This window comes from Diadema setosum, chromosome 22 (genome assembly GCF_964275005.1).
Source record: "Diadema setosum chromosome 22, eeDiaSeto1, whole genome shotgun sequence".
NCBI classification, from domain to species: domain Eukaryota; kingdom Metazoa; phylum Echinodermata; class Echinoidea; order Diadematoida; family Diadematidae; genus Diadema; species Diadema setosum.
The window spans coordinates 25313609-25326370 of NC_092706.1; the positions used below are offsets into that span (position 1 = coordinate 25313609).

The 12762-nt window shown below is 35.8% G+C and overlaps 1 protein-coding gene across 1 annotated transcript; it reads left to right on the forward strand.

The window, feature by feature from the left end:
- The first annotated feature begins 4 nt into the window (after window positions 1-4).
- Window positions 5-613, forward strand: LOC140244990 (uncharacterized). The gene has a single exon (XM_072324582.1). The coding sequence runs from the start codon at window positions 5-7 to the stop codon at window positions 611-613; it is 609 nt and encodes a 202-aa protein (XP_072180683.1).
- Window positions 614-12762: the final 12149 nt, after the last annotated feature.

A 12762-nucleotide genomic window follows, 5' to 3' on the forward strand; every position in this document is an offset into this window, starting at 1 on the left:
AAACATGAGAAACTCAGCAGACAAGAGCTCGTTGCCTCTCCATGATATCAAGAGCCAACAAGGTGAAGGTGTTGTCGATGTCAAGAAAGAGGTATACATGAACATGTCAAGAACTGTGAAGAAGGAAAAAGGGGAGGATGTCATATATGCGGAGTCCACGGATATCGAAGGGGAGGAAAGGGATATCGATGGAGACAGTTACTTGCTCTCCGGAGCTGCAGGAGACTGTGCTGGATATCGAAACATTCGGTCACCAATTTACGAAGATATTCCTACAACTTCCGACCAAACCGCCACCTTTCAAAATCCACATTATGTCAATGAGTTGATGAATGTCGGTAAGACTGCAACACACAAACACCTGGCATTGGGTGCGCACGATCCGCTATATTCTGTATCCATCTACTCAAGCAAACCAAACGAAAAGCCCGAGGTGGATGGAAATGGGTACCTTGTTCTCGATGATCAGTTTGCTATCGAGGACGATAACTTGCCACCCACCCAAATACCTCTGTATGAAAATGAGATTTCTCCAGAAGTACAGATCCATAAGGCACACGTTCACGCCAATCCATCAATGTACGAGAGCATCTCTAGTAATCCAGAACTTTGAAGAAGATTGAAGCCATGACGTCATAATGAGAGTTTCTAACGAGATCTAAGACATGTTCGCGTTCTCTTTATCGAAATAAATTGTTGTCTAAGACCAGTTTCAAGTCAGGGCAAATTGACTTTCATTGGAAAAACTCGTGCCAACGAGATTTCTCCTGCAGCATATATTTGTGGGATTCGTTCAAAATTGATTAATTTTAGGAACACCTGAATATGCCTTCGTTTTTTTTTTATTCTGTGGAAAACTAACTTTTGTTTCTGTATCCATTGCATTTTTGTATACGGATCATGTTACAATACAATACAACACAATCAGATCATTTATACAGCGCCCTTACACAGTCAATGACTGGTTTCACAGCACTTTACAACAACATTCAGTTACAGATTGCCATCAAAAAGGAAAGTCTTAAGATTCTTCTTGAAGACATCAAGGGATGGGGAAATGCGGACGAACCGAGGTAAATCATTCCACAATCGCGGTGCAGCTGTCACAAAAACATTGTCCCCCGCTCTACTGATTGTTTTGGGTACATGGAGTAAGGTGCTATCTGCACTTGAACGTAGTCCAGGGCGAGCATAACAGTATGGAATGATCAGAGATCTAAGATAAGTTGGAGTCTTGAAAGCAAGTCTTGAAAGCAATGCGATGTGCGACTGGTAGCCAATGTAGCTGCTTCAGCAAGGAGGTGACATGATCACGCCTACGGCACATGAAGATGAGTTTTGCCGCACGATTCTGTACCCTCTGAAGGCGCTCTACCTGCTGGGAATTGATGCCATAAAGCAGCGAGTTGGCGTAATCCAGTCTGGATGCACAAATGGCCCTGACGGCATTATCACATGTTTCCTGTCAATTAATGGTCTAATGCGAGCAATGACAGATGGTAATGCATGTTACGGTTGGAATACTTGAATGCAAACGAAATTATCCATGTTTACTATCTTTTATTAATGAAAAAAAAAATGGATGAAATTCGTTTTCAAGTCAAATGGAAATGTGTGATCAGTGCCAGTCATTAATTTATTAATGGACGATTTCATTGTGAACTTTCTTGTGATTTATAGATCACTCCAACACATATGTGAAGGTACATTGTTTCATGTCGAATGTTCTGGTGTCATGATTAAGTAGACCTACATGCTGAATTCATAAAAGAGCACAGTCTTCAAGGTCACGATGGATATCGCACTTTAGACACGGTTAGAGAATATGTGTATACCAGTTATGGTTTAGATGGTATGATTGCGAGAAACAGATATCAAAAGGTATATTTCATAGTTTGAGCGGTAAATTGTTAAATCCTTTAATTCTGTCATCTTTTAATGTAATGTAGTTATGAACCTCATCTAAAAGCTAACTTCCAGCCTCGCTTTTCTTTTTTGTGTGATTTTTTTTTTCTTTACACTACTACTTCCACTTATGTGTCATTGATTGTATGATGAAACTACAATGTATGCGCAATTCAAAGGTTGAATTGTGCATTGATTGTCGAGTACGACGATAATTAAACTATTTCAGATATCTTTATATTTCTGACTTTTTACACATTAATGTTCTATAATAATTTCAAATATATAAGATATCGTTGTCTACCGTTCTTTATATCTTTCTTTCGTTTGTTTACTTAGATCAGTTTCTCCTTTTTTATCACGATAGCTTGTGAGTACTGGTTTCTCGTTTTTGAAAAACAACAACAACAGAATAAATATGGTTGTAATATATCTTAAACGTGTGAGCAGTTATCGACAATTTCAAGAATGAATGTTTGTTCTGTGGTTAATCATAATCAATTTAGTCATAATGTTTCATACAAATCAAAGCTTACTGTGCAATTGCATTCATTTGCACAATGTGTAAGCTATATCCTGCATTAAGCATTACTATATGAGTAAACCAGCTTGAGTTTGTGAATCTCACGTAAACGGCGAACAAAAATTGTAGTCGACAAACCGTTGTCACAGCCGAAGATGATACTGATTGTATGAGTTTTCTTCTGAATGGCGATTTAAGCACAAACATTACCTACAGATATTTAAGAAATGCCTGGCAGTAGTTAAGACTAATTCCACTTTTTTAAATGCATCTCTCGTCGTAATATCAAATGCATTCCATTGAGTAATAACCAAAAAATCTAGGCTTCATATCATGTAAATGATGTGTTACACTTACACTAATGCTATCACTTTGTGTACTTATTTGATGTTACAACAAAAAGAGAACAAAGCACATCTACGCTAATCATTCTTTCTAGCAAGATAAAAAAAATGGCTGCAGCTTTGATCAGACGAAGAACACTAAAAAACACACTTGCACGAACACACAAACACACATATAAGAGGCAAGTGGATTCTAAAGCTCGAAAGTTGACCCTTTTAAAAACACATGGTGCATTTTCAGATAATAAAGTGGTTCATATTTTTCACACTACATGTAAGGCGTAGTCTTACAGTTCATTAGGTGTATGAGTATGCCATGAAGAGATATTTTTATATATATGTATATATATATATATATATATATATATATATGACCGTGCACCTCAAAACGAACATAAAGTCGCACACACTGATTTTGCGTGAGGACTGAAAATAAGTGAAATGGGTTAACCTAGCCGAACTTGACTCTTTCATATTTTCTGACAGAGCGGGCCTTCTTTTACATTATGCTAAAATTTAGTATCATAAAACGGGCAGGAAAGTGCGTTTTTTAGCAGTTTATCTCGAACATTTTTGGTAGAATAGTGTGATTAGGTGTGTCTTTCGAATCCCTTTTTCATTTCTGAAAAACCTTGTCCACACTCTTCACTTTCAACTATAATAACTTTTTAAAGGATACTGGTACTGCTTTGAAAGTTGGCATTAATTATGGACAAAATGTGTTAATGAGGCATGCTCAATTTCAGTTTAATCTGATAATCCCTTCATTGTTGTTACTCTGGTGGTTTACTTCCTGTTTTTTGTCCCATTCATCGCACAGCCAGCACGGTTTGGTAAAGATTAAGTGCTTGAATAGACATTGTACTTCAGAGCCTCTTTTCTCAGTTCACACTTTTCCTGAATTTGTGCTTTCTTTCCAATATTTAGATAGGTTAGGAGAGTCCATTTGATTTGAGTTATACATCATTTTAAAGCTTTAAGTCTGCTCTTTCAGAATATGGTCTTAACTGAAAATTCATGTCTGGCGATTTTATGTTTGTTTTGAGGTGCAGGGTCACATATACATGTGTGTGTGTGAGTGTGTGTGTATGTGTGCGTTTGTGTGAAGTGTATTACTTTGTCATTTCATAAATGAGCATTCAAAATCACACAGCGCACGCACTCGAAATATTCGGGCATTTAGATTCAGAATCCAAGCAATCAGTTTTATTTAGGGGAACTCTATTTCGTTTATGTCAAGATGAACAAGAACTCAGATAAAGTAGGTCTACTTGATATACAAAAAAAAAAAAAGTTGAAAACACATCAACACCACAGTAACACCAATTGGTGTGGACTCCTATTGGCACTGGGCGGAAGTTATGACACGTGTAGTGTCATTGTTGAATTAACACCAGCGCAATGTCGAAAGTATCACTAACTACAGTGTCAAACTCACACCACAAAGTGCCGAGTGAAAACTTTTCAACACCACAATATAATTTCTACACATGTTGCTGTGGTCCTCTATTAACACTTAACGGTAATCTGTATTAGATTTAACACTCACTGTATCAAATATACCACCAACATCTTGAAATTGCAGTGTATGTTTAAAGGTAATGTAGGTGCTGTATAAAATATTTTGAATAATGGGGGGTAATGGGTTAAGGATAGGAGAAGAAATGGGCGAAAATTTCTTGTAAAACCTGCAAAGAGGTGTACACAACAGATTAATTCTTATGCATTTAATGTTTAATGCTTTTGTATTGTTGTGTGTTATGTGTTCTTGGTTGTTGAGTTTAAGATATTTTGAAGTATAAGGTCCAATCAGCAGTGCACTATTACAACGACAATTCAAACATACTCCTTGGTGACACCGCAAACACTAAAAAAGGACAACCCTCCTAGAGTGAATAACTCATCGTTATCTAAAGGCAAACTCAAACACAGTAATCTCACATAGTCCTGCAAAATTTAACAAAAAAGATATCAATAAACAGCAGACAAGACATATGGGCCTTTAATATTCGTGGTTTCAGTTTCCATGTTGTCGATATTGTTTTCTCTCGAATGTGTCAATCAACCTCTCCTATCATTCTCGTTTGTGTCCGTTGAATGATGGTGCCCTTATATGGCTGTCATTTTACCCTCGTCATGATCGCTAAGTGAAATTATGGAATGAACAGGCAGATCAGTATACGGCAAACTAATAGGCCAGTCTATTCAAAACTATGTGAAAAAGACACTCATACAGGGCCCCAAGCTAACTAAATGCAAGACTTCTTTTTAATGGAATCCACTCATTTGGAACATGGTTGTCGTTTCACGAATTTGAATGACCGACGAGATTCCATCGCCGCGGTTTAAAATGAATTTGAATGCCCATTGCTGAAATGCATGTTCCTACAGTAGGTTTGAATGACGCATATGAAAAATTGATTGCTCCGTGAATTTTAATGACCGAATTTTGGAATTCGATTGTTGCCTCGGTGCTGCAAGCGTGAAATGCGTGAAATTCATCGCTCAGAATAGGAACTTGAATGACAAAATTATGAAATTGACGGTGAAAACCTACACCTATAACTTGTGAGGATCATGAAAATAAAGAGAGCTGAACATTTGTGTATAGGTTCCTTTGAAGTTAGTATTACCATTTGAATTCGTACAGTATTAGTACCAACTTATCCTACCCCTAACTTCTAATCGGTGATATACAGATGTACATATTAGCGTCAATAGGGATCTCGGACCTTTTCACTTTAACATAGCTTTCCCGCCAAATTTCGTCAGATTTGTATTCGAATTAATGAAAAGACCTTTAAATTCAAGCGATTTTGGTCACTGCTCTGTGTTCTCACGGTTCATAATAATTCTTGAGCATTCAATTGCGTTCTATGTCATTCTTTTTCAATTCTATCCAATTCAGTTTAGAGAAAAATTCATTCCATTTAACGACTCAAATATGACGTTCAATTTTTAGCCACCTGAATAGACGTTCAATTTCGTTCAAAATACCAATTTCAATTTCATTTATAGGATAACAACTTCTCACCTTGAACATTAGAATTCAATCAACGTAAGAAAGTTCCCACCCGTTTTACGTGTCTTCTTTTCATTGTGATTTCATTGTACAATGTAGTTCATTTTCATTTCAAAGTTTCGTTTCATCAGTTCAGTCTATTAGTAGTGTTTGTATTCTTGCCCGTCGACCATTCTTCCATCTTCACTTTATCCAATTACAGTATCGCTGTAACTTAAGATGGAATAGCTATATCTCAGAATTTTGTCTACGTTCATATTTACATTTCTTATTCTATTCCTACCAGTCCCTTTCCCTGTCCATACATCAAGTCATAAGTTGCCACAAGCGGCTCAGCTGTAAACCAGTTTAACCCAAGAGTATCGCCATTGACATTGTCATGCTGGTTGTCTATGCTTCCCCCACCAATTCTGTCAGTAGGGCCTATCCGAGATATCCACGTATACGCGTTTATGCTCTTGTCTTAGCAGCGTTAAAGTCGTGGATGAAGAAAATAATGTAAATGACTGGTAATGTGTTTTAAAGTGGAGTTATATGAGCTTATAGATTAGCTATCAAAAGGCAAAAGTCTCATTCCACCTTACATTAAGTTTGCATATTGTTCAAACAGATGAGAAATCATAAAGAATATATCAATTTCAAGAAACAACGAAAACAATGCCCATATAATATGAATGTTTGCCTCATCGTCAATGCTGATGGGAATTTAAATGCGCTACACGTGCATGCATTTTCTAATTTGAACGCCCCCTATTTCACGTCTATCTGAAAAACTCATGATATCGCATGCTGATGAAATTAAATTGAATGTACTAGATACTTTTTTGTATGTTGATATTGGTGATCTTTCAAATTCACTCGAACTTGAACGATGGCATCTTTCAATCAAATGCAAATCTGATGAAATTGGGTGGGAAAACCTATATTTGCACTGCTCCAAAAATGGTAGTCAAGACGATACGTGTTCGAGGACTGGTCTAGTACAGAGACATTGATCCTATAGTGCAGCACTGCCATACAGGGGCTTTTAACTGCATTGCACACCCTCCTTGTGCCACTTCTTTTTCCCTTCTTTTCCATTCTCCTCCCTTGAAAGACTGCATTCAATAATGACAAACTGGTTAATAATGTTACAATACTATTACAGGCAGAATACCCTGTCTATACGTTAGATCAGCCGTGGGAAGGAAGCGGCCGAGCCGGAGGGAGAGTGTTGGCGGGAGTGTCTCCCTTCCTGCGACAGGGATCCTAGCAACAGGCTGTAAATCTTGCGAGCTGGTGCATACTTTGAAGATTGTTCCGATATATAAGGCTTGGGTGGTTGGAAATCAATTTGTTAAGAGTGTTATTTAAATGCCTTTAATCTTTTCAGGTTTGTGAGCTTCAGAGAGATGGATAGGGGAGAGAGGGGGGGGGGGGGGGAGGAGAGGAGTATCATGCTTACTACGTGAGACTTGGTTGGCTTGAAAGATAGTTCAGTACGTTCATAATGTTGTAGGCAATGTTGTAAGTTTTGCTTACCCCCCCCCCCAAAAAAAAAAAAAAAATCACATTTGTATATTAAAGAAAATATACAAAAAATCACATGCATAGCACTAAAATTATCTTCTTCAAAGTCTCGAGGAATACAAAGTAGCGTCAACATACTGCAGTGCGCCAAATATCAAGGGAATATGTCTTTATACATCTTTCAAGAAATTTTGGTGTTATATATTTTCTATAAGTCTTCATACCAGTTTACTATCTTGACACTATAAACTCCTATCTCGTCTCCCTCCGGCAGCGAAGGCACACACGTTTGCAGAAAAAAAAAAATCTATGAGGCATTAATTAAAAAATTTAAGAGCTACTTGCTGGAGTTGAGAGAAATGTTGATAAAAGTATCTGTCCCATTCGTTTGAAGAATTGTCTGGCTGAGGTTTCAGATAGATAGATGGCGCTCTTCACCTAAGGAACGTATCTTCGGATCTCTCCAAATCAGCCAGGGAATTTTTCATTTTTGTACCCTTCACTTTGTTAATTCACCACCTCGAACATTTACAACTGTTTTCACTGTGTTCTTCTGAGCCGACTAGACGACTTTCAAAGATGATGAGTCAGCGAAGGCCCACCAGATCTCAAGTTATAAAAACGACCCCACCAACACCAGCGAGCGGGCTCCAACCCAACAGTGCACCCCCTGCTCCAAAGCAGGCGAGCGGAGCCACTGCAACAGGATCGCCCGGTGCCAGCCCGACAAGGACCCCTGGAGAGTCTGCAAGCCATAATATCGACAGATCTCCATTGCCCGCCAACAACCCGGACACAGTGCAACAGGGTGTCCATTCAGATGCATCGGACCATGATATATCTATTGAAACGACCCTTTCTCCGGCACTCGAGGCATGCTTTCAGCGGATGAGCGACAAGTTTGAAAGGATGCTTAGAAAGGTGTCCGATAATCTTATCACAAAGCTGAGTGAAATGGAGAGCAACTTCAACAGGTCTTTGCTTGCCGAGAGGAAGCGGATCGACACCCTCGAGAAACAGCAGGCGGAGATGAAAACGACAATCGACGAGCTGAGGAAGGAGGCAGATGACCTTCGAGCCCGGACCATCATCTGCGAAGCCGCCGTCAACAAGAGTGAGCGTTTCCTGAGGAGAAACAACGTGAGAATCGTCGGGATTCCCGAAGCTCCACCAGGAGACGAGCGAGAGGACTGCATCCAGGCTTCGGAAAAGATCCTTCGCGACAAATTCAACATCACAGCCAAAGTGGAACGCGCTCATCGTGACGGTCTTAAATCGAAGGACCGTCCACGTCACATCCTAGTGAAGCTGTTGTCCTACCGGGACAAAATGGATGTGATGCGCAGCTGCAGAAATGTGTTGAAGAACGAAAACTACTTCATCATCGATGATCTAACAGCAGTCGACCTCGCGGAAAAAAAGAGGTGGTCAAAGCAGGTCCAACAGCTCTACAGTTCGGGAACAAAACTCCGCTTCTACGCCGGGAAGTGGCGCCAGCTCGGTGGCGCCCCGTATGTATTTGAGTAAACGTTCTGTATTTTTTTTTCTGATTGATATCCGATAAATGTACTGAATATATTATTATTTGAAATTAATATTGATGCAAAGTTTGTATAAATTATTATGATACTGGATATTTGATATTACTTTGAATATTCTACTTATTGTGTTTATATTGCCCCGCTCTGATTATATTAATGTTTGACACATTATCCCAGCGTTAAGAATAACATATAATTGTTTTTATATTTTTGATTTCCCTTTTTATGGATTAACATTTTTTCTTTTTTCCTCTTACGGTATGAATATACTAAATTTTATATTTATTTGAATTGATCTAGGTAAAGGGTTGTATTGAAATCTGAAATTTGGTGTTTTGATAAGTACAGATTATTTTCTTTTTTTCTTTTTTTGTTTTTGTTTCAAGCATAATGAATACTGCAGTCTCCCCCGATAGTTGAGAACGTTCCAATTCGATCATGATCGTTCGCTCATTGTTTATGATGTGAGTGTAGCTTTTTTTCTCTCAACCTAATTTGATACATCATAATGATGTATCTCCGAATGATTTTTTCTAAGGTATTGCATTGAATGATTGAGTGTTTTGTATTGTTTAGTTTTGGATAGGTTAAACAAATCTGATTGTAATCGTCCCCCATAAGTAAATCAGGTATTTGAATAATGTATCCTTTTTTTTTTTTTCCATAATCTTTTATTGATTCCATATTCAATACAATTTCATGATAAATCGAATCATATATATTACAAAATTCACGATTTAACAAAACACAATTATAATGAAATCAAAACCAAGCTGTACTTTCAGCAGGAACAGTGCATTAGCAAAGGAAATACAATTCACCGAGAAAAAAACAAAAACAACATACACTGCTTACTTGCTTTCATTAAAATCAAATGGCTCTGTCCTTTTAACATGACAGCGCATTCAAAAAAAAAAAAAAAAATATATATATATATTTATATTAAATGGAGCTGTACTTTCAGCGTAACGGTGCTTCATACAAAGAAATATTTAACACATCAATATGCACCCAAATAAAATCGATATACAACCAAATGGAATCGATATTCCCATTAATCACCCCCCTCCCCCTCCCCCCTCCCTCTCCCCTCTACCCTTCCCCTCCCCTTCCCCCCTTCCCCGTGGACATCTGGCTCCGGGTCTTTCCATACTTATTTTCAAATTTTCCCATTTACTAAAATGAATGGTTAAAGTTCCCTTCATTGATGCTAATTTCTTTTCCTCAAATCTATCCTCTAAAATATTATTTTTTATTTCACGATATGTAGGCGGCTTTCCATATTCTCTACTTTTAAAAATCAAGTATTTAACCAAAATTAAAATGTGATTTAACAACTGATGTTTTCCCCTATTATCCTCCTTCCACCCAAACAAAATTTCTTCCCAAGTACAATTTTTAAATTCAACATTCTCTATCATTTCTTCACATGATTCCCAGAGTAATTTCACATGCTCACAAATATAAAATAAGTGTTTGTATGTTTCTTCTTCTTTTTCACAAAAAGAGCATAAATTACTTGCAGTAAAACCAAACCTGTAAAGATGGTGATTTGTATAAACAATACCATGCATCAGTTTAAACTGAAACTCTCTTAATCGGCTATTTAATGTACATTGTCTTGGCCTTAAAAATATATTTTGTATCTCCTTGACAGAAAACCCATAATTTTGATTAATTCTATCAAAAATCAATACTGCACTTTCTTTTTCCTTAAGAAATTGCAAATACATTTGTTTTGATCTTAAATTGCTAATGGCGATTGTTTTCCCTCCTATAATAAAATCAGTTTCCAAAATATCTTTTTCTTTTTCTTTCATATTTCTCCTCCAACCCATCGGTATATTTTCATAAATACATCTTAACAAAAAAATATCTTTAACTCCTAAACCTAAATCTCTAAAATATCTATCACATTTCAATTCACCATTATTTCCTAAAATATGTTTTAATCTATAAACTCCATTTTTATACATACTTTCATCATATATACAACTTCTATTCAATCGTATATATTTATTATTAAATATTATAACATTACCACTATACAAACTACTACTAACATTACTTCTCATTTGTTTCGTTTGTACCCACACTTCTAATAAATCCCTATAAAATAATGGAGCTCTCACTTTCAACAGCGCTGGTAAATAATCACACAAAAATATAAATTCTCCTCCTATATCTCTCGTAACAAAATTAAAATATTGCTTCCATTTCATATTTTCATCTTTATTAAGAAGTTTCTTAACCCACATAATTCGCTGTGCTTTAACTAAATCAACAAAATTCATCATTTTTAACCCACCTTGTCTATAATCTAAAAACAATATATCTTTTTTAATTTTATCTCTTTTTCCTTTCCATATAAAATCAAAAACCAATTTGTCTAAAGAATCAAAAACCCACCTAGGAACTGGAGTGAGAGAAGCTCGATATATAACTTTTGAATAAATATGTACTTTGAGTAATTGAATCTTTCCCATCAAAGTTAAATCTCTTTGTTTCCAGAAATTCAAAAGAACTTTTATCTTACTCAAAATCTCTTTATAATTCATATTTTCCTTCGTTCCTTCATCTAAAGAAAAGAAAACCCCAAGTATCTTCACAAAATCAACTGTTTCTCCAAAATTAGTATCTAATTTCAAATACTGATATAATCCCAATCTTAATACTTTAGTCTTATCCATATTTACCTTTAATCCCGACATTTTTTCAAATTCTTCAAACACCATCTTTAACCTATAAATTGATTTCTCATTACGTATAAAAATAGTCATATCATCTGCATATAAAACTAATTTAATTTCCTCCTCTCCAAACTTTATTCCTTGTACAGAATTATCCCTTCGTAATCTATGCGCCATTATTTCCATGCATAAAATAAATAAATAAATGGTAAGAATCGATAGGCACTGTTACACCCCGAATTAAAATCGATCAAGGAATATTATGTCGCAACTATGCTGTGAGATTGGAATATCTTTTCTGTTTTTGTTCTTTCTTACGGTCGAAGTTTGATTTTGTTCTTTTCTTGTCTTTTTGCAAAGTGTTATTTCCTTTATATCTTATCTTATGGCCCAATTTACTCATCAATTTAAAGAGTTACTCAGTAACCACGCTCTGATATACAAACGACCATTCTAGATATCTTCATCAATACCCTGACTTGCAATCGATTGTGGATTTTTTTTTTTTAATCGTATGGCTCGATGTATTAATCAAGGTAAAGGGTTACTCAGTAACCACGTTCTGATTTGCAACCGATCATGATTCAATGTTATTATCGAAACTTTAACGTGTCATGGATCGTAAAATATCTAGCTATTTTTTTATTTTTTTTATGAGATGTGAATACCGTTATTTTGTTGTCAATTTTTTTTTCTTTTATTGTCTAAATATTGAAATTGGTTTATTAAAGTACAGAATAGTGTTATATTTTTCTTAGTTTTTTTTGTATGAATTAACCGATTTATTAAGTTAGTAATTATGTTTTAGTAATATATCCTTTTGCATTTATACAATCTCTGTACTGATATTGAGAGGTCTTTTATTTTTTTTTTAAATGTAGTTGTATTCCATGTTAATAGATTGGAAATTTGCAGTAACCCTGACACTACACATAAATCCTGTATTTATTTTAATTTTTCTGTTTGTAATAGATTAGGAAATTTTCATAATATGCCTTTTAGGCAATAAAAGATTAGGATATAGTTATGATTGATTTAGTAAGAAACATTATTATTATTATTATTTCTTTTTTTGATATCCTTCTTTTTTCTCTGTCCCATAATAATTTTGATTTTATGAGATTTGATTACAAACTTTTTTTCAACATTTTTTTTCTCTTTTCGTTGCTTCCAGGAAAGATCTGTTATTAATAATTGTACGTAATAATGGTACATTAACTTTTTTGTG

Excerpts from the sequence above, each read along its gene's own strand:
- LOC140244990 (XM_072324582.1), top strand. The coding sequence starts at position 5 with ATGAGAAACTCAGCAGACAAGAGCTCGTTGCCTCTCCATGATATCAAG.